Below are 20,251 nucleotides of genomic sequence, written 5' to 3'. Positions count from 1 at the left end.
ATAGATGACCTATAAGCTCCCCGCCCTATAGGCCCCGGCCCAGCCCCCCAGCACCGGGCGGCTCCTCGTTAACAAACGTTTATTTCCCACGCGACCGTTTCCGTACAAAATCGGGGGGGGGGAACGGCGGCCCCTTTAAGTGGGGCCGATGGGCGGGGCCTCTAAAAGAGGGTGGGACGGAGGGGGGGGTTAGCACGGTGGGCGGGGCATGTGTGAGTGACAGCAGGGAGGTCAGGGCTTTGTGCCTGAGGGCCCAGCCCCCAGGAGCCCGCGGGGGTGGAGCCGGCAAGGGGCGGGACCAGCCGGGGGCGGGGCCTCTCCATGGGGCGGGAGCAGGGCTTCCCTGAGGGGCGGGGCTTTCCCCTGGGGCGGGGCTGCCTCGTGAAAGGGCGGGGCTGAGGAGAAACCTTAAAAGGGCCACACCAGGCATAGACCTTCAAAGGGCCACACCTTAGTAGGCCCCACGCCAGCGGCTTAAAAGGGCCACACGGTAGGACCGCCATAAAAGGGCCATGCCCGGCCAAGGTCTTTTAAGGGGGCCCACCAACCGGGCACCTTAAAAGAGCAATACAGTGGCAGCACCTCAAAAGGGCAGTGCCACCTTTAGAAAGGGCTTGCCCGTTTTAAGAGCCTTAAAATGGCACCCTGTGGGGCCCACCTGAAACAGCCATCGGGGTGTTGGGGCGGGGGGGCCTCAAGGGGTGCATGGGGGTCCTTAAAAGGGCCATGCAGTGGGGAGGGTCCTTAAAAGGGCCACGCCCGAGGGTCCTTAAAGGGGCGGCGCTCAAGAGTCGTCCTCCATGCTGAGGCTGCTGCGGGGGCTGGAGGCGCGGGAGGGTCCAGGGGAGGTGAGGAGGGCGCCAGGGGGCCCGAGGGGCGATAGTCCCCCGCCGTCGTCCATCAGGATGTCATCCAAGCTCCCCTCAGGCCCCCCCAGGCCCAGGGGCAGGCCCAGCCCTGGGGGCAGGTCGTCGGGCAGCGCCAGGTCCAGGAGGCACTGGGGAGTGGGGGGACCCCCTGGGGGGAAGGGGGGACCCCCGGGGGCCTCCTCGCAGCCCCCCTCAGCCACTGGCGCTGCCGGAGGGCTCAGGGGGAGCCCGTGCAGCTGCGCCTGCAGCTCCAGCTCCTGGGGGGATGGCGGGGGGGGTCAGCGACCGATGGGCCACAATACACCCCCCGGTCCCATAGATCCCCCCAGACCCCAGCTCAACCCAAGCAGCCTCACAATAACACCCCCATTCCCCTGGTTCTGCTCCCCCTGACCCCATGGGCACCCCTCTCCGGGTGACGGACAACCCATAGCCCCCCCCATAGCCCCCCACTTCTACCCATCCCAGGCCGACACAGTTCCCAAAACCCCCAGTCTGCCCCCCTCTGACCCCATCCCAGCCCCACAGAGCCTCCCAGCTCCTCTCCAGCTCCACAGACCCCCAGTTTCACCCTTCCCAGCCCCATAAACCACCTCCCCACCCTGCAGGCCCCCCCCAGCGCAGCCCCCCCGGACCTGGACGCGGAGCTGGAGGCTGCGGTTCGCCTGCTCCAGGCGCTGCTGGTGCAGCTCGAGCTCGCGGGAGCGCTGCGTCTCCTTCTGCAGCTTGCGGATGTAATCCACCGAGGCCTTCAGGATGGTGCCCTTGTTCCAGCGCATCTCCCTGCCGGCATTGGGACGCCTGGGTCCCACTGGCACCCACCATGGGGACCTCCAGACGCCAGGGGGAGAATCCCAGGACCCACCGTGGGATTCCCAGTGCCCACCCGGTCCCTTGGGGAGCCGGGTCCCCTACTCACGGGTCGTTGGATTTGGGGATGAGGGTCCCTAGTTCCTTGATGCGGTCGTTGATGTTGAACCGTCGGCGCCGCTCGACTGCGGGGGGAACACGTCAGCCCCGCGGTGGCCCCCCGCCAGGTCCCCAGGCCCCTCCAGCCCCCCTTTCGCCCCCCAGCTCACTCAGATTGTGGTTGTCCTTCTTCTGCCGCTCCTTCAGCAGCGCCTTCGCCTCCGTTTCTGCGGGTGGGAGAACAGTCACCAAACCCCCCCTCAGGGGACCCCAACCCCTCCCACCCCACAGGGACCCCCTGGAGCCTCCCTGCCCCACAGGGTCTCCACAAGGACCCCCCCGGACCCTTTCCCCCCCATAGCCCTCCCCCCGGCCTCGCAGTGATCCCCAGGACCCTGCCGTACCCCATAAAGAACCCTGGCACCCCCCACCACCACAGCGACCCCCCCCAGACCCCTTCCAGCCACATCAGGACTCCCCCGTGCCCCATAGGACCCCTTCCCGGCCCCCCAGGGCCCTCCCCGGGCCCCCCAGCCCCCCAGGGCCCCCCCTACCCGAGAGCTCAGACTTGACGCGGGGCAGCTCGGCGGGGCAGGAGCTGCTGCCCCCCTGGGGGGGGCTGAACACCTCCAGGAGGGGCCCGGGGGCAGGCAGCTGCCGGTGAGGGTGGGGTCAGCATGGCCACGCCCCCGCAGGCCACACCCACCCAGCCCTGGCCACACCCACCCAGCCCAAACCACGCCCCCCAAGTGGGTAAAGGCCCCCCCACCCCTCAGCAGGCTGGGAGGTTAGCAGGCCCCGCCCACAGGTGCTGAGGCCACGCCCATGCTTAACCACGCCCACCCACCCCCAGCTCTGCCCGTTTCGGCCACACCCCCTCGAGCAGGTCCCACCCACCCTCGGCCAGACGGGGGGCAGGCCACGCCCACATGTGCCAAGGCCACGCCCACCTCTCAGGCCCGACCCACCCCCACCTCTGCCCTTATATGGCAACAAGCCCCAAATCCTGCTGCCTTATATGGTGTGGAAGCCACACCCCTATGGCTCCAATGGGAGGGGCTATGACAAGCCACACCCCCCCACCAGGCTCTGCCGCGGCCACGCCACAGGACGGCTACAGCCAATGAGGCGTCACGGGCAGGGCTTGTACGGGCCCCGCCCCCTCCCCAGTGGTAGTCCCCACCCCTGAGGCCCTTAAAGGGGCGGCGCACCGTGTTCGGGAGCTGGAGACCGCCCTCGGCAGGGCCGAAGCTGAGCAGCTCGTCATAGCTGGATTCCAGGCTGACGATCTCATCGATGACATCATCGATCTGCAAGGGGGTGGGGGTGGAGAAAACCACAAATACCCATCCCAGCTGCCCAGGATCAGCTCAGACCCATGGGGTGATGCTCCCGGGCATCGCATCACCGCCCCCGGAAATTGCATCACTGCCCCCCGTATCGCATCACCGCCCCCAGAAATCGCCACCCCCCGTATCGCATCATCGCCCCCCTGTATCGCATCAGGGCCCCCCGTATGGCATCACTGCCTGCAGGTATCGCATCATCGCCCCCCGTATCGTGTCACCGCCCCCTGTCTGGCGCCCGGTGGCTCTGTATGACATCATAGAATTGCCTCACCGCCCACCTATTCTGCAAGGGTGACATCATGTTGCTCTCGTGTTGCATCACGGCCCCCCACGTGACATCACGGCCCCCCCCACGTGACATCGCAGCCCCTCCCCACACTGTCACACCCCCCCCCCCCATCCCTCACCTCTTTCTCGGAGCCGGGGCCGATGTGGAGCAGGGCGAGGGGGCTGTGGGGGGCGGGGGGGGCCGGGGGGGGCCCTGGGGGGCTGGGGGGGCCCCGGCCCAGGGCGGAGGTGAGGTACTGCCGGACCTGCTGCCGCTGCGCCGCCCGCAGGTGGTAGCGCGTGGGGTTCTCCAGGTGGGTCTGCACCTGGGGGGGGTGAGGGGGGTCAGGGCCGAGGGGTGCCCCCCACTTCCCCGAGCCCCAGAGCCCCCAGATTCCCAGCATGCCGCCCCCATACCCCCCCTGCCCCCCCATATCCCCCTGCCCTGGGGCCCCCCATACCCTCCCTGCTCCCCCCATTGCCCCCCCCCATATTGGGGTCCCCCATTTCCCAGCACACAGCACCCCCCCCCCGAAATCCTCCAGCATCCCATCCCGCCCCCGTCCCCCCCTCCTTCTCCGTGGGGCCTCACCTTGAGCACCTCGGGGGGCACGTGGGGGGGCGCCCGGGGCGGGGGGGCACCGACAGCGATGGCGGGCGAGGGGCCGGGGGGTCCGGGGGCCGGGGGGGGTCCGGGGGGGGCCCTCCTCTCCCTCTGCTCCTGCTCCTGCGCCTGCGCCCGCATCAGCTGCTGCCGCAGCAGCACCCGGGAGGAGGGGGGGGCGGCGGGGGGGGCCGCCATGGCCGCCGGGGGGGCCGGCCCCGCGCTGCAGAGGAAGGGGTTAATGGCAGCGGGGGGCCGAGGGGCCGGGGGGGGCTGGGAGGGGCACAGGTACCTGTGGGGCAGCGGCTGGCTCTTCAGGCAGTAGAAGGTACCGGGGGTGTCTGCGGGGGTCCCGGCGGCTTCTCCGGGGGGGTCCCCGGGGGGGTCACTGGGGGTGTCCCCGGGGGTCCCCCCACCAGGCGGCTCCCACTCGATGTCGGCCACGATCCCTGACTCGGGCAGCACCGAGCTCAGGCTGCGCCAGGGGAGGGGGTCAGCTCCTGCCGGTCCCACAGCCCCCCAAATCCCCCCCACAGCCCCCCCAGACCCCCCACAGCCCCCCAGAAACCCCCACAGCCCCCCCAGACCCCCCACAGCCCCCCAAATCCCCCCCACAGCCCCCCCACAGCCCCCCAGAAACCCCCACAGCCCCCCCAGACTCCCCCACAGCCCCCCAAATCCCCCCCACAGCCCCCCCAGACCCCCCACAGCCCCCCAAATCCCCCCCACAGCCCCCCCCGACCCCCCCACAGCCCCCCAAATCCACCCCACAGCCCCCTAGATCCCCTCCACAGCCCACAGCTCCCCCTGGGACCCCTCTCACATCTCCCGCAGCCCCCCAGTTCCTCCCAGATCCCCCAAAATCCCTCCCATTCCCCCCGCATTCCCCCCACATCCCTCCTGGACCCCTCCAGACGCCCCCTCAACCCCTCTGGCCCCCCCACCCCCCTCCCGTCCTTCAGCCCCCCCCACCAGAGCCCTCCCGACCCCCCCATTCCCACTGTGGGGCAGGGCCAGGGCACGCCCCCGGGGTTATGGGGTCCCCCCGGACCCCCCCTCACCTGAGCAGCCGGAGGGTGTCAGGGGCGCTGGGCCCCTCCAGCAGGACATAGACCGTGGGGCGCCCGGGGGGCGGCGCTGGGGGGGGGCCGGGGGGCGCGGGGGCCCCCTCGGCCGCCCCACGGGACATCGCCGCCCCCCGCGCCCCACGGCGCCGCTCAGGGGGTCCCTATGGGGCCGGGGGGGGGGGCTCTATGGGGCTGGGGGGCTGTGAATTGTCGAGGGGCTGGGGCTTCCCCAGGCCTCGCGAGGGCCAGGGGGCCGCCGGGGGGCTGCGGGAAAGGGGGGGGCTGGGGGTCACTACGGAGCCCGAGGGGTCTCGGGGGATCCCTGTGGGGTCAGGAGGGGGACCCGAGGGGGTCCCGGTGCCCTGAGCGGGGGCTGTGGGGCTGAGGCAGGAAGCGCTGAGCGATGGGGGGAGGGGGAGCTGGCAGGAAGTGACATCACAGGGTGTGGGGGGGGGGTGGGGGGAAGCAGGGGGGACCCCGACACCCGCCCGGACGCCTGGGTCCCCGGGAAGGCCCGCGCTCCCCCGCCCGGACGCCTGGGTGGCTTTGGGGGGAGCAAGACCCCCCCCCCCCCCGCGCCCGGACGTCTGGGTCTCCCCGGAACCGGGGGAGGGGGGAGAGGGACCACCTCTGGGTCCCCCGGGGGGGGGTGCGGGGCTGACCCCCACCCCCACACCTGGGTCCCACCCAGCCGTGTGGGTGGCGGGAGCCCCCCCGGAGCAGCACCCACCGGGTTAAGGTAAGGGGGTGGGGGGGTGGGGGGCTGCCTCGGGGTATTATGGGAAATAAGGGGGGGGGGGGGCTGGAGCCCCCCCGAGGGGACTGAGGCGTCCGAGTCTTGGCCCCCCCCCCAGCATGGGGGGCTGAGCTGGGCCCGGGCGCCGGGGTCCCTTGGGGGGGGGACCCTGGGTGCCTTGGGGGGAGGCCCTGGGGGGGGGTCCTGGGTCCCTTGGGGGGCGGGGCCCTGGGTGCCTTCGGGGGGGCCCTGGGTGCCTTGGGGGGGCCCTGGGTGCCTTGGGGTTGGGGGGAGGGGACGGCCGGGTCCCCGGGGGAGGGGCCGGGCAAGGCGGAAGCGGGAGGAAGAGCCGGGAAGTGGGTGCGGGCCGGAGGAGAGGGCGGGGGGGGGACACACACCCCCCGGGCCCTGACCCCTGACCCCTGCCCGGGTTCACGGCTCCCCGCAGCGCCCGGGGTCGATGGGTGCCGGCCCCGCGCCCGCCCCAAGATGGAGGTGAGGGGCCACATCATCCCCCCGGGCACCTACAGCCCTGCAGGTACGATGACCCCTGACCTCTGACCCCTGCCGCGTCCCCTCGTGCCCTCTGACCCCACAGTGTCTCCCCCCACACACCTCGCTGTGCCCCCGATTTCTGTCCCCCCCTGACCCCACGGTGCCCCCTGACCTTTGGTGCCCCCTGACCCCCTGGTGCCCCCTGACCCCCTGGTGCTCCCCAACCTCTGCCCCCGGTGACCTGTGGGGCCCCTGACCTCTGCCCTCCGGTGACCTCCGGTGTCTCCGACCTCTGGTGCCCTCCACCTCTGCCCCCCGACCCCTGCCCCCGGTGTCCCCCCCCCGATGTCTGCCCCCCGATCTCTGCCCCCTGACCTCTGCCCCCTGACCTCTGCCCGGCGCAGGGGCACCCGCGGGGCGGCTGCAGGAGCTGCGGGAGCGGCAGCGGGGGCTGCGCCAGGCCCTGGGGCTGCGCCTGCGGGAGCTGCGGCGCCTCTGCCTGCAGGAGGCCGTGAGTCACCCCTGACCCCTGACCTCTGACCCCCATCCCTGTTCCACCCCCACCCCCCCTCCTCCCGGGACCCCCCACCCGCAGGACACCCTGAGTCACCCCTGACCTCTGACCCCCGGGGTTCCCCCCCCCGACCCCAGGACCCCCCCCCAGCCTCCCCCGGGATCCCCACAGCCCCCCTGGGACCCCCACAGATCCTCCCGCCCACCCCCTGCCCCCCTGGGACCCCCCAGAACCGCCGTAGCCCCCACCCCCGCCACCCACAGCCCCCCCCTCCACCCTCAAAGCCCCCCCTCCCCTCCTGGAGCCCCCCCCCCCCCCCCGGACCCCCATCGCCCCCCCCACTGTGCGCAGGAGCTGACGGGGAAGCTGCCCCCCGAGTACCCGCTGGAGCCCGGCGAGAGGCCCCAGCCCCCCCCGCGTCGCCGGGCCGGGGGTCCCCCCCGGGGACCCCTCCCTGAGGTAGGCAAGGGGGGGAATTGGGGGGGCCGGGGGGTCGTGGAATGAGGGTCGGGGCAGGGGGGGAGCCCAAAAATGTCGTTGTCCCGCCCCCGGTGTCCCTGTCCCGCATCCCCTCACGGCCTCCTGACCCTCATGGCGGCCCCCGGATCCCGCTTGTCCTCCCCCGGCCGCCGTACCCCTAACGGCGGCCCCCTGTGTGTCCCATGGCGGCCTCCATACCCCTATGGCGACCCCCGTATCTTTTATGTCCCACGGCGGCTCCCGTACCCCGGTATGTCCCATGGCGGCCCCCCGTGCCCCCATGGCGGCCCCCAGTGTGTCCCATGGCGGCCTCCATAACCCTATGGCGGCCCCCATACCCTGTCTGTCCCACGGCGGCCCCCGTACCCCTGAATGACCCCTCGAGGCCCCCGTACCCCCATGGCGGCGCCCTGTACCCCCATGGCGGCCCCCGTACCCCGCGTGGCGCCCCTACGGCTTCTGTACGGCGGCCCGGCCCGGCCCGGTCCGGCCCCGCCGTGCCCGGTCCCGGCTCCCGCAGGCGGCGCGGGCAGCTCGGCGGGAGGTGGCGGTGCAGCTACAGGTGGTGGAGGCCGCCCGGCGCCTGGCGGCCGCCCCGGGGCTGCCCCCCGAGCAGCGCCGCCGCCGCCAGCGCCTGCAGGCCGAGGCGGCCCAGCGGCTCCGGCAGCTCCGCGCCCAGCTCGGCGCCGCTGCGCACGGTGAGCACTGGGGGGGTCCCCAGAGCACCGGGGGGGGCCAGGGGGTCCCCAGAGCACCGGGGGAGGGGTCGGGGGGTCCCCAGAGCACCGGGGGGGGGGGGTCGGGGGTTCCCAGAGCACCGCGGGGAGCCTCTGGGGGGGGCCTGGCCTGGGACGGGGGGGCCGAAGCCCCGCGGTGGGTCCCCAAAGCGGGAGGGGGCAGGTTTGGGGGGGTCCCCGCCGGCACTGACCCCTCTCCCCTGGCTTTGCTCCCCCCAGATGAGAACGGGTCCCTCTGCGACCTGCCCGCGCTGGAGAACGGTGAGCGCCGGACCCCCGGGTCCCCCCGCGGGGGCCACCCCGGAGCCCTGGGTGCCACCCCGTGTCTCCCCGCAGGGGCCCTGCCGGGGCTGCCCCCACCGAAGCCCCCCCCGAGCGGAACCGGCCGCCCCTCACCCCCCCGGGCTGGATCCGGCAGCCCCGACCGCCGGCCGCCCTGGGCCCCCGACGTCCCCGCGGGGGGACCCAGCCGTCGCAGCTCCCTCGCCAGCCCTGCCAGGTGAGTGTCCCCCCCGCCTTCCCCAGGCCCCCACCCCCAAATACCCTTGGGGGGGCTCCCACCCCCCCTGACGGGGCGCCGCGGCCCCCAGCCCGGCACGGACCCTGCCCCGCAGTGCTTCCAGCTTCGAGGGCCGCAGCGTCCCAGCCACCCCCGTCCTGGCTCGCAGCCCCTGCGCCCGCGGGCACCCCCTCTGCCGGTGAGCATTTTGGGGGGTGGGGGGGTGAGAAGGGGGGGCTGGGGGGGTCCTGGGGCGATTTGGGGGGTGCATGGGGCGATCGCGGGGTGTGGGGAGCGGGGTAGGGGTGCGGAGGGCAGTGGGGGGGGTGCAGGGGGCTTTGGGGGACCCCAGCGCCTCCGTCTCACCCCCTGTCCCCCCCCTTTCCGCAGCCCCGAGGCGCCGGGGCTGCCCCCCCGGCCCTGGTCGGGCAGCCAGGACTCGCAGCTGGGGGGGCCCCCGGCGCCCGGCCCCACCCCACCAGCCCCCCGCACCCGCCGCAGCAACAGCTCGGAGGCCTTGATCGATTGGGGGGGGCCCCCCGAAAACGCCCCCGAGACCTCCCGGGGCCGGGGGGGCCCCCCCTCTGCCGAGCAGCGTCGCAGCCAGAAGTGGTTGGCGCTGGAGGGGCTGCGGGACTGGTACCTGCGGCACACGGGGGCCCCCCCCGCGGCCCCCCCCGGCCCCCGCCTGCCACCCCCCGGCCCCGCCTGGGCCCCCCGTCGGCGTGACCCCCCCGGCCTGCCCCACTCGCTCAGCTACGCTGGGGCCCTGGCGCCCAGGTACGGGGTGCCCCGGGGGTACCGCGCGCCCCTCTTTTAGGGGGGGCGTTGGGGGGCGAGCCCCGGTTTGGGGGTGTGACGTGAGCCCCCCTTCCCCAGGGAAATCTCTGGTTTGGGGACCCCCCCGTCCTTTGGGCACCCCCCTGTGTTTTGGGGACCCCCTGTCCTTTGGGGACCCCCAGACGTCGTCAGCTTGAGGACAAGGAGGGCCCCAACCTGGGGGGGGGGGGCAACTCTGGTTTGGGGCCCCCCCCCATCCTTCAGGGACCACCAAACTGGGGACTCCCGCCTGGGGACACCTCACACTCCACAGAGGGGGGCCCACCCAAATATGCTCCCTTTGGGCCCCCCCTAAACCTTCCCCTTCAGCCCCACCCCACGGGGAACCCCCCAAGTGCCTCAGTTCGGGGTCCCCCAGCAGCCCCCCCCAGCAGCCCCACATTTGGGGTCTCCCCGGGGGTGCCCCCTCCCCAATTTCCCTCCAAACCCCCATTCTGGGGCTCCCCCCCCCAGCATCTCCGGCCCTTTTGGGGGGGGATCTCTCCTGCTCCCCCTCTTTTTCTTCCTCTTTTCTTTTCGTAATTCGGGGGGTCCCGGGCAGGGGAGGGAGGGGGGGGACCCCATCCCCGGGGCCCTGGGGGGAGGGCCAGCGGGGGACCTGGGCGTCGGGGGGGCGGGGGCCATGTTTGGGGGGGCTAATTCCTGTTTCTCTTCTCTCTTTTTCTGTTGTTTTCCTGGTTTTTTGTGGTGTTTTTTCCTCTTTATTTCCTTTATTTTCTCTTTGTTTCTCTTTTTTGACACTTCTCACCTCCCCCAGGGCCTCGGGGGACCCCCCCGCGGCCGCCCCCCCTCCCACCACGGACCCGCAGCCCCCCGGCACCCTGGTGTGACCCCCAAACCCGAGGGCTCACCCCCCCCGAATTGCTCCATGCCCCCCCCTTCCCCCCCCCGGTGTGGCGAGGGGTCCCCAGATTTGGGTAGGGTGCCCCCAAATTTAGGGGGAGCCCCAAACCCAGGCCCCCCCCCCGGCTGCTCCTGGCGAGCAGCCGCTTTTGGGGGGCCCCTGTCGCATGCCCCCCCTCGGGAGCGGGGGTCCGGCGGTGGGGGGATTCAATACAGGGACCTGCTGCCGTTGCCTCGCCTGGCTCCTTTTTGGGGGGAAACCCTGTGGTTCAGGGTTCCCCTCCTCGCCGCCTGTATAGCTCCTGTATGGCCCCGGCCAGGGGGTCCGTATGGATTCCATACATCCCTGGGGGCTGTCTGTATGGCTTGGGGGGGGGGAAGCCCCTACACGATCCTGGGGGGACCTATGCATCCTGGGGGGGGGCTCTGTGTAGCACCCATAGATATTTGGGAGAAGTCTATATGGTACTTTTGTAGTTCTGTGGGGTGTATATGGCACGTGTATGTCCCTAGGGGGCGTCTATACAGCCCTGGGGTGTCTATATGCTTCTGGGAGGGGTCTATATGGCCCCTATATATAGTCCCCAAATATATGCAGGGCAGGTCTATGCAGCCCAGGGGAGGCCCTGTGGCCCCTATATATTTTGGGGGGGTTCTATAGGGCCCCTATACATCCCGGGGGGGTCTATAGGGCACCTATGCCTCCCCGTGGGGGGGAGGAGGGGTGTCTGTACGGCCCCTATAGATCCGGGGGGGTCCCCGAGGCCCCTGTGCAGGAGGCGGGGAGCCCCCCGCTGTGGGCGTAAGCCACGCCCCCCAGGGCGAAGCCACGCCCTCAAGCGAGGCCACGCCTCCAAGGCAGCGGCCTGCCCCCGGCGAAGCCACACCCCCAAGGGAAGCCCCGCGCCGGGGTAAGGCTCCGCCCACACGGCGAGGCCCCGCCCCCTGGCCCCACATCTCCCCAGCGGCGGGAGCGGCCAATCGGCGGGCGGAGGCGGTGGGCGGGGACGCTCCGCCATTCGCCGGCCGGGCGGCAGCGCGCTGCCATTGGCCGCGGGGGCGGGGGCGCGGCGGCGGGAGCGGCGGCGGGCTGGCGGCGCGCGGGAGAACGGCGCGGCGCGGCTGAGGTGAGGGCGGCAGCGCCCGGGGGAGCCCGGCCGGTGGCGGGCGGGGGGGGAACCGAGGGAACCCGCGGGCCCGGCCGGTGCGGGGTGGGGGGGTCCGGGTGGCGGGGGGGTGCCCGGGCGGTGGCGGGAGCCCGGGGGAGACCGGGTCCCCCCTCCCTCACCCCACTTCCGCCTTCCCCCTTCACAGCGCAGCGGCGATCGTAGCGGCGTTGCCATGGCGACGACGGCGCACCCCTATTGGCCGCGCTCCCTGCCGTTGCCGGGTTACGTGGCCAGCGCGCGTCCCGGCTGGCAGTGCGCAGGCGCAGTGGCGGCTGCCGGGGCGGGGCTTTTGGCATTGGGCTGGGTGCTGGGTGGGACCGGGGGCGGGGCGAGGGGCGGGGCATCCCGCAGCCCCGCCCGCCGCCTGGCGCTGGGTTGGTTCCTGATGTGCGCGGGGGTCCACGGGATCCTGGAGGGCTACTTCAGCCTGCGGCACCGGGAGCTGCCCGCCGCCAGCGGGCTGCTGGCCGACGTCTGTGAGCACCGGGCGGGGGTGCCTGGGTCCCTGCGGGGGGGGGGGGTCTGGGTTCGCTGGGGAGGGTCCCGGTCACTTGGGTGCCTTTGGGGAGGGGTCCCCTGGGGCGTCAGCGGGCTCTAAAGGGAAAAGGGGGGTCGCTGGATGCCTGGGGAGGGGGACAGCTGGGTGCCGGAGGGCTGGGAGCTCCCTCGGGTGCCTGGGCGGGGGGGGGGGGGGCACCTGCCCGCCTGGGACCCCCTGCCAACCCCGCGCTGCCCGCAGGGAAGGAGTACGCCAAAGCCGACAGCCGCTACATGACGTGAGTTGGGGGAGGTGGGTGGGGAGAGGGGTGTCCGAGGGATGCAGGGTGTCCGGGCTGATCCCGCCGTGTGTTCCCATCCCTCCAGGAGCGATGACTTCACGGTTGCCATGGAGACGGTGACAGCTTGGGCCTGGGGTCCCCTCAGCTTCCTCACCTTCCTCGCCTTCCTGCGTCGCCACCCGACCCGCTACGTCCTGCAGCTCCTCGTCTCCCTCGGTACGCCCTGGGGCAGGGGGGAGGTGAGGGGGGGGCCGCCCGCGTCCCCGGAGCCACCCGGCCCTCCCCAACAGCCGTCTCCCTCCCCGTGCCCAGGGCAGCTGTACGGGGACGTGCTGTACTTCGCCACAGAAGCGCAGGCGGGCTGGAGCCACAGCGACCCCCGGCCCCTCTACTTCTGGGGTTACTTTGTGGGGCTGAACGGGGTGTGGGTGCTGGTGCCCGGCGCCCTCCTGGCTGACGCCTGCCAACACCTGGCCGACGCCCAGCGCGCCCTCGACCGTCCCCGCCACAAGGCCCACTGAGCCCAGGCGGGCGCCTGGGTCCCCTACGCGATGCCCGGATGCCTGCGGCCCAGCTGGGAGGGGCCGCTCGGGCTGAATTTGGAGGGGTCCCCGGGGGGATGATCCCGGTGCCGGGGTCGTCCCCCACCCCCCGAGAGCTCAGGGACGGCGGGGGGGAGGGGGCTGCCCTCGTTAGCGGGGGCGCGCGGTGGGTTTTAATAAAGGAGCTGAACACGGAGCCCTGGGTCTGTGCTGGGGCGGGGGGAGCGGGGGGGGGGGGAACACCCCCAAGGGGGCGTGGCCTGCTGGAGATTGACAACTGCCGGGATGGTGTCTCGGGAGAGGGCGTGGCTAAGCGCCCCGGCTCTGCCTGTCAGCCGCTTTTCAGCCAATGGGAAATTAGGTCGCCTGCCGCGGCCAATGGGAGGGTGGGGTGGGCGGGGTTAGGCTCGGGCCAATGGGGGCTGGGAGTCTTCTCACTGCTCCCGCCCATCCCCAGCGCGTTGACGGTGGATGGGCCATCGGGCGTGCGGCAGCCAATCAGAGCTTGCTCGCTTCTTAAGTCCCGCCTTGAGCCCCATCGCCCAATCAGCGTCCGGTCCCTCGGCGGCCCTGCTGCGTTGCCCAATAAGCGCCCTTTTCTTCGTTAACTCCCGCCTCCCCAACCAGCCAATTAGCGCCCCTGCACTCCCTGAGAGCTGCCCCACGGCGCGCCGACCAATCAGAGCCCGCTCCCTGGGAGGCGCCGCCTCCCCGCGTCTCTCCAATCAGCGCGCGCCCCTTCACGCCTCGCCCAGCCCCCTCGGCGCCCTCCTCCCCCCGTCCCCCGCCCAATCAGCGGGCAGCCGCGCCGTCGCCGGGGCGACGCCGGTCCCGCCCCCTCCCGCCCCTCCCTCCCCGCCGGTCTCCGGATGGGCGGGACTTCCGATCTGTCTGCCAGCCAATGGATGCGCGGTGAGGGCGCCGCCGGCCAATGGGGACGCGGGCGGCGGGCGAGGCGGAAGCGCGGCGGCGGGGTCAGAGGGCGCCGCTGTTGATGTTGACACGGGCCCGGCAGCGGCAGCGCCCCCGCCCGCGCTCCGCGGCCCGACAGCTCCGGCCTCGCCGCCGCGCCCGCGGGGGGGCCCCGGCGAGGCCCCCCCGGCTCCGCGGGGCCCGCGGGTAGCAGCAGCGCCCCCGGCACCCGGCGCCTCCAGGGGCCGCCGCGGCCCGGCGGGGCCTCCCGGTCCCCCCCGGTCTCCCCCCCCCCGGCGCCGCCCCATGCGCGCCCCGCCATGACGATCCTCCCGAAGAAGAAGCCGGTACCGGCACCCGACGGTGATGCCGACTCGGGCCCGGACGCCGGCCCCGAGCGCGGCGCGGACGCCGGCCCCGAGCGCGGCCCCGGCGGCGTGGGCGAGCCCGGCGGCCCCGGCGGCGTCGGGGGTCCGCGGCCCAGGGCTTCGCCGCCGCCGCCGCTGCGGGGCTGGGCCGGCCTGCCGGCCGCTGGCTCGCCCCCTCCCGCCGGCCCCGGCGGCCCCGTCGGCGGCGGTCCCGGCGCGGGGGACGGGCCCGGGTCGCTGCTGGGGCTGGAGGCGGCGGCGCTGGGGCTGCCCGAGCCCCGCGGGCCCGGAGGCGGCGGAGGCGGAGGCGGCCCCGGACACAGCAAGCGGCGGCGGCGCGGCGGAGCCGGGCCCAGCGGTGGCCCCGGCGGCGGCGGCCCCGGCTGCGGCGGCCCCGGCGGGATGGGGCTGGGGCTGGGGCTGGGCCCCGGCGGCAGCCCCGGCCCCGACGAGGCGGGAGGCGGCTACAACAGCGAGGACGAGTACGAGGCCGGGCGGGTGGAGATGGACCCGGCCACGGCCGAGCAGGTGCGGGGGCCGGGGGGGGCGCACCGGGGGGACCGGCAGGGCCTGGGGGGCGGGCGTTCAGGGCCCCCCCCGGGGATCCCCGTGATTTCACCCACCCCCCACGTTGCGCACGTCACATGAGATGTTTGTCCCCCCCGTGTCACACGGGGACCCCCTGCTCGTCTCCGGGGGACCCTCGCCCCCCCGCCCCCGGTGCCGGCGCCGAGCCCGGCTCTGTCTCCAGCAGGAGCACCGGTTCGAGAAGGCGCTGCGGGAGAAGAAAGGCTTCATCATCAAGCGCATGAAGGAGGACGGCGCCTGCCTCTTCCGGGCCGTGGGTGAGCCCCCTGTCCCTCCCCATGTTCCCCCCTGCCACTGCGCCCCAGCACAGGGCGCCCAGTGGGGCTGACACCCCCCTCGCTGTCCCTTTCTGTCCTTCTCTCCGTCCGGGCGCCGGCAGCTGACCAGGTGTACGGAGACCAGGACATGCACGAGGTGGTACGCAAGCACTGCATGGACTATCTGGTGAGGCGCTGGGGCGCACTGGGAGGGTACTGGGGAGCACTGGGAGGGGACTGGGCAGCACTGGGGCACACGGGGGGGTGACGGGAAGGGACTGGGGGGCACTGAGGCATACAGGGGGACAGCGGGAGGGGACTGGGGGGCACTGGGGCATATGGGGGGTCGACGGGAGGGGACTGGGGGGCATTTGGGAGTTCTGGGGGGTGCGAGGACGTGCTGGGAGCCACTGGAGGAGGATTGGAAGGAGACTGGGATGTACTCAGAGGCACCGCGACAGACTGGGAGGGCACCCGAGGCGCTGGGGGGGACTGGGCTTGTGTCCCTCCCTCCTCCCCAATGTCCCCAGGGCTCCCCCAGTGCCCCTGGGCCCCCCCCCCCGACAATGTCCCCAGCATCCCTGGGGCAGCCCTGCGGTGTCCCCGGGCTCCCCAGTGTCCCTCACCCCCGATGTCCCTTTGTCCCTAGATGAAGAACGCCGACTACTTCTCCAACTACGTGACGGAGGATTTCACCACCTACATCAACCGCAAGCGCAAGAGCACGTGTCACGGGAACCACATCGAGATGCAGGCCATGGCCGAGATGTACAACCGCCCCGTCGAGGTTTACCAGTACGGCACTGGTGCGTCCACCCCACAGGGTCCCGAAGGCGCTGGGGGGTGCCCAGGGGGCTGGGGGGGGCTCCGTGGTGCTGTGGAGGTCCTGACGGTGCCTCAAGGAGCTTTTAGGGGTCCCTGATGGACCCCCAGAGCGATGACGTGGGGTGAAGGTGCTGAGGGGGCTTCCTGTGGTGTCCCCCAGGTGCCGGGGGAGAGTCGCTGGGGTCACCAAGATGCCATAGGGGGTTCTGGGGTCCCTGTGGGCCCCCCGGGGTGCTGATGTGGGGGCTCCTGAGTGGCTGTGGGGTCCCCAGGGTGCTGCTGGAGAGTCCCTGGGTGGCTGGGGGGTCCCCAGGTGCTATTGGGGGGTCCCCACGTGCCTGTGGTGTGGCAGGGGGTCCCCGGATGCTGTTGGGGGGGTCCCCCTGTGCCCGTAGCGGGGCAGGGGTGCTGACGGGGTGCCTGCAGAGCCCATCAACACCTTCCACGGGATCCAGCACAACGAGGACGAGCCCATCCGGGTCAGCTACCACCGCAACATTCACTACAACTCCGTCGTCAACCCCAACAAGGCCACCATCGGTGTGGGGCTGGGGCTGCCCTCCTTCAAACCGGGGGTCAGTGGGGCTGGGGGAGGGGGCTGGGGGGCCTGGGACCCCCCTTGTTGTAGGGTGGGGTGCCCCCTTCAGCCTAGGGGGGCTGGGTGGGGGTGTGGGACCCCCATTGCCATGGGGCGGGGTGCCCTGCTTCAGCCTAGGGGGGCTGGGGGGGGGCCCCTGGAGCCCTCCTTGCCCTCCCCCTCCCTCCCCGCGGGGGTGGGGTCATGGAGGGGGCGTGGCCACGGTTAGCCCTGCCTCCAACAGCCTTCTTTGTCTGAGGGGGTGTGTCCAAGTGTGGCCCCACCCCCAGCTGGGAGCCCTGTTCTGGGGGTGGAGCCTGCCTCTGGGGGTGTGGTTTGTTGGGGGTGTGTCTGAGTGTGGCCTCACCTCTAGCTGACAAGCTTGCCCTCTGTGTCCGTGGGGGCGTGGCCGATGTGGGGGCGTATCTAAGCATTGCCCCACCCCCTGCTGGCAGCCCCATTCCAGGGCAGAGCTGTGTCCATGAGGGGGTGGAGCTTTCCAGGGTGGGGGCGTGGTCTGCCAGAGAGGGTGGAGCCTGCCATGTGGTCTAGATTCTTAACAGGGGTGTGTCCAAGTGTGGCCCCACCCCCAGCTGGAATCCAGGGTGGGGGACTGAGTCCTAGGGGGTGTGGCCTCTGTGCGGGGGTGTGGCCTAGCATAGCCCCACCCACTGCTGGCAGCCCAGTCTGGGGAGCTGTGTCCCTATGGGGGGGTGGAGCCTTCCTGCGGATGGGGGGGCGTGGCCTGCCGGCTGGGCGTGTCCGAGCGTGGCCCCACCCCCAGCTGGCGGAGCAGTCGCTGATGAAGAGCGCCATCAAGACCTCGGAGGAGTCCTGGATCGAGCAGCAGATGCTGGAGGACAAGAAGCGGGCGACCGACTGGGAGGCCACCAACGAGGCCATCGAGGAGCAGGTGGCCCGCGAGTCCTACCTCCAGTGGCTGCGCGACCAGGAGAAGCAGGCCCGGCAGGTGGGGTGCCGTCCCTTGTCCCCCCCCACCGACCCCGCTGTCCCTCCCTGGTTGCCCACCGAGGACGGCGGTGGCCGGGGATGAGGGGGGTGACGCACCTCCCCGTGTCCCCGCAGCCCCGCAAGGCCAGCGCCACGTGCAGCTCGGCCACGGCGGCGGCGGCCAGCGGCCTGGAGGAGTGGAGCGGGCGTTCGCCCCGGCCCCGCAGCGCCGCCCCCTCGCCCGAGCACCCCGGCCTGCACCCCGAGGTGCCCGGACCCAAGCCCCCCTCGCCCGGCGCTCCCCCACCCGGCAAGCCCCCCTCGCCCTGTGCCCCAGGTGGGTATCCCTGGGGACAAACTGGGGGCTTATGGGGTGCCGGGGGACTCAAAGTGGGTGCTACAGGGTGCTGGGGGGGCGGGCAGCTGCGTGTTAAAGGGAGTTGAGCGCTCCAGACTGGTTGTTATGGGGGTCTGGAGGATCCGGATCTGGTGCTGGGGGGGGTCAGGAGCCCCAAACTAGCATTTATGGGGTGCTGGGGGGTGCTGAAGCCCCAACTAAGTGCTGGGGAGGGTTACAGGCCCCCAAACTGGGAGTTACGGGGTGCTGGGAGCCCCAGATTAGCTCCTGTGGGGCCCCAAATGGGTGTAGGAGGATGCTGGGTGGGACAGGGGGCTGCTGGGGGGCCTCAGGGCCGATGTGCCTGGGTCCCCCCTCACAGGCTTTTGCCCTCCAGGGACCAGCAGCCAGCTGGGGGCAGGCGGAGGCCGGGCCACCCCCCCGCTGGTGTCCCTGTACCCCGCGCTGGAGTGCCGTGCCATCATGCAGCAGATGTCCCCCACCGCCTTTGGTGAGCGGCAGGGGCCGGGGGGAATTTGGGGGTGGCGGGGCGGTCTCGGTCTGGGGGGCTAGGGTTGAGGGAGATTTGGGGGTGTCATTTTTGGGGTGTTGGGGGGGGGTACGTCTCAGTTTAGGGGGGAAATCCTGGGGCTGGGGATGTGGGGTCATGTTTTTTTGGGGGGAGTTTTGAGGTTTGGGGGTTTCAGCTTGGCAGTGCTCTGGGTTTGGGGGAGGAGGTCTGCGTTGGGGGATCTGCCCCTTTTGGCTGCAATTCGGGGGGGGGGGATGTGACGCAGAATCTCTAATTTGGGCGGGGAGCCCCGGAACTGTCACTCGGCGGATAGCCCAGCTCCGGCCCCACCATGTCGGGGCTCGTTGCTGTCCCTCCTGAAGCGATGCCAGGGGGATCTGCGGGGTCACGCACTCCCCCCTTAAACTCCAATCTTCGTCCCCCCCAATTTTTGGGGCCCCCCAGGCCTGAACGACTGGGAGGACGACGAGATCCTGGCGTCGGTGCTGGCCGTCTCGCAGCAGGAGTACCTGGAGACCATGAAGACCTCCCGCCACAGAGACTCCGCCGCCGACAAGAGTTGATATTGAACCCCCGGACTGCGCCCTGGCCCCCCCCGCCGCCCCCCCCGGCCCCCCCAGGGACCTCTAGGTGCATGGCGGCCCAGGCTGGGGGGGGCGTTTTATTTTGGGGAACCTCCCCCTCCCCGCTTTCATGGGACACCTCCTGACCGGGGAGGGGAGGGGGACACAGCGCTGGACGCCGCGGGACGAACCTCGGCTATTTTGGGGGGGGGTGGAGAAGCCCCCCCCCCCCTAATTACAGCTGGAAGGAAGAGAGGGGGACTGGGGGAATGGGGGGGGGAGGGTGGGGGGGCTCCTATTTTTTGTAGGGTCTCCCCTTTCTTTCCTGGTGGGATTTTGCTGTTTGGGGAGGGAGGGGTCCCCCTCTCTGCCCCCCGACCCTCCTGGAGCATCCTGCCCCCCACCCCAGCACCCCAGGGCGGGGGAGGATGCTGGGTGGGGGCTGGGGCTGCTGCCCCCCCGACACCCCCCTGACACCCCCCCCGCGCCCTGTTATTAAACTGATGCCCAGCAGCCCCCCGGCCCCGTCTCTTCATGGGGGGGGCTCATCGTGTCCCCCCCCTTCCCCAGGGCAGGTTTGGGGGGTCCCCAGGCCCCTGGGGGGGGCCGTGTTCCGGGGGGGGGCGTGCTGGCTCGTTCCAGGGCCATTTTGGGGGTCTCTCTCTTCCCCCTGGGGGGGCTTAAAACCGCTTGGGGCGGGGCAGAGCTGCTTTGGGGGTGGTTTTGGGGTGCCGAGGCCGCCTTGGGGGGGCCCGGGGCCCTTCGGTGGGTGCCTGACACCGTTTTTGGGGCCCCGGGCCCCGTTTTGGGGACCCTCACCCCCCCTCCCCGAGGAGGTTGCTCTGGCTGTTGCCATGGTTGCGCGTGGTAGGTCGGTGACGCGCGCGGCGGGAGCCAATCAGCGGTTGGGGGGAGCACGGGGGAGAGCGTCATTTCCGGCGCGCGGCCGAGGAGAGAGCAGGCGGCGGGATCCGCATCGGGCCGGGGCCGAGCTGCGGCCTGGGAAGGGGGGGAGGCCCCCTCCGGGAAGCGCCGCCCTGAGTGTGCCCGTGAACGTCCCTGTCGCGATACGGAGTGTATTGGGGGGAGCTGGCTCTGTCGCGACAAAGGCGTGCTGGAAGCTCCTGGTCACGTCGCGCGAGCGCTAGGGCCTGCGCGGCGCCCGTCTCCATAGCGACGGGGGAGGGCGGGGCAAGGGGCGGGGGCATGGCCCGGGCGGGGCTTCCCATTGGCCCGTCGGCGGCCGCGGCGGTTTCTCGCCCCTCCCCGCCCGTAAGGGGGGCGGCGCATGCGCAGAGCGGGCGCGCGCGGCATGGAGCTGCGCGGGGGGGCGGCGGCGGCGGCGGGCGCGAGGACCGGTGAGGGGAAACGCGGTTTGAGGGGGAAAAGCGGCGGCGCCGGGAGGGGCTGTGAGGGAAAAGCGGGTGGTCTCTGCCCGCGGGCCTACGGAGGTGTCAGGGAGGGGTCCGAGGGGAAGGGGGGGGCGTCCCGGGGGGGTTTCTGAGGGAAAAGTGGGGATCCCGGGGCTGGAGGGGGGTGTTGAGTGTCCTTGGGGGGCGTTTTGAGGGGGATCGTGAGGGAAAACTGGGGGTCCTGGGGCCGAGGGGGGTCCCGAGAATGGGTTTTAAGGGTGTTTCTGAGG

The 20,251-nt window shown here is 72.3% G+C and overlaps 4 protein-coding genes across 8 annotated transcripts; 3 read left to right on the top strand and 1 right to left on the bottom strand.

Annotated features, from left to right (window-relative positions):
• Positions 1–24: 24 nt before the first annotated feature.
• TFE3 (transcription factor binding to IGHM enhancer 3) lies at positions 25–5,442 on the bottom strand. Its single transcript, XM_075134941.1, has 10 exons — positions 5,060–5,442; positions 4,291–4,473; positions 3,987–4,221; positions 3,535–3,720; positions 2,990–3,088; positions 2,333–2,432; positions 1,949–2,005; positions 1,789–1,864; positions 1,505–1,652; positions 25–1,126 (listed from the first exon to the last, which is right to left on the bottom strand). The coding sequence occupies exons 1-10, from the start codon at positions 5,185–5,187 to the stop codon at positions 785–787; spliced, it is 1,554 nt and encodes a 517-aa protein (XP_074991042.1). The 5' UTR covers positions 5,188–5,442; the 3' UTR covers positions 25–784.
• Positions 5,443–5,490: 48 nt separating this feature from the next.
• Positions 5,491–10,440, top strand: CCDC120 (coiled-coil domain containing 120). Of its 2 annotated transcripts, none has more exons than XM_075134943.1 (9): positions 5,491–5,804; positions 6,250–6,339; positions 6,701–6,807; positions 7,162–7,269; positions 7,811–7,988; positions 8,247–8,288; positions 8,364–8,526; positions 8,642–8,725; positions 8,917–10,440. In XM_075134943.1, the coding sequence occupies exons 2-9, from the start codon at positions 6,291–6,293 to the stop codon at positions 9,344–9,346; spliced, it is 1,161 nt and encodes a 386-aa protein (XP_074991044.1). In that variant the 5' UTR covers positions 5,491–5,804; positions 6,250–6,290; the 3' UTR covers positions 9,347–10,440. The 2 variants fall into 2 exon arrangements, with proteins under 2 accessions (XP_074991044.1, XP_074991043.1); XM_075134942.1 differs by having other exon boundaries at positions 5,493–5,804; positions 8,618–8,725.
• Positions 10,441–11,453: 1,013 nt separating this feature from the next.
• Positions 11,454–12,895, top strand: EBP (EBP cholestenol delta-isomerase). Of its 3 annotated transcripts, none has more exons than XM_075134946.1 (4): positions 11,454–11,854; positions 12,118–12,154; positions 12,243–12,373; positions 12,475–12,895. In XM_075134946.1, exons 1-4 carry the CDS (start codon positions 11,551–11,553, stop codon positions 12,612–12,614), a joined length of 612 nt encoding a protein of 203 aa, XP_074991047.1. In that variant the 5' UTR covers positions 11,454–11,550; the 3' UTR covers positions 12,615–12,895. The 3 variants fall into 3 exon arrangements, with proteins under 3 accessions (XP_074991047.1, XP_074991045.1, XP_074991046.1); XM_075134945.1 differs by having other exon boundaries at positions 11,474–11,854; positions 12,470–12,895; XM_075134944.1 differs by having other exon boundaries at positions 11,457–11,854; positions 12,243–12,895.
• Positions 12,896–13,707: 812 nt separating this feature from the next.
• Positions 13,708–19,122, top strand: OTUD5 (OTU deubiquitinase 5). 2 transcript variants are annotated; one of them, XM_075134940.1, is made up of 9 exons: positions 13,708–14,507; positions 14,731–14,824; positions 14,947–15,011; positions 15,474–15,630; positions 16,076–16,224; positions 17,011–17,196; positions 17,313–17,514; positions 17,912–18,025; positions 18,491–19,122. In XM_075134940.1, the coding sequence occupies exons 1-9, from the start codon at positions 13,932–13,934 to the stop codon at positions 18,607–18,609; spliced, it is 1,662 nt and encodes a 553-aa protein (XP_074991041.1). In that variant the 5' UTR covers positions 13,708–13,931; the 3' UTR covers positions 18,610–19,122. The 2 variants fall into 2 exon arrangements, with proteins under 2 accessions (XP_074991041.1, XP_074991040.1); XM_075134939.1 differs by having other exon boundaries at positions 14,347–14,507; positions 14,734–14,824.
• Positions 19,123–20,251: the final 1,129 nt, after the last annotated feature.

Source organism: Calonectris borealis, chromosome 34 (genome assembly GCF_964195595.1).
Source record: "Calonectris borealis chromosome 34, bCalBor7.hap1.2, whole genome shotgun sequence".
In the NCBI taxonomy this organism is placed as follows: Eukaryota; Metazoa; Chordata; class Aves; order Procellariiformes; family Procellariidae; genus Calonectris; species Calonectris borealis.
Note: the sequence above shows the minus strand (reverse complement) of the source record. Positions and strands in the feature narration are given on the sequence as shown.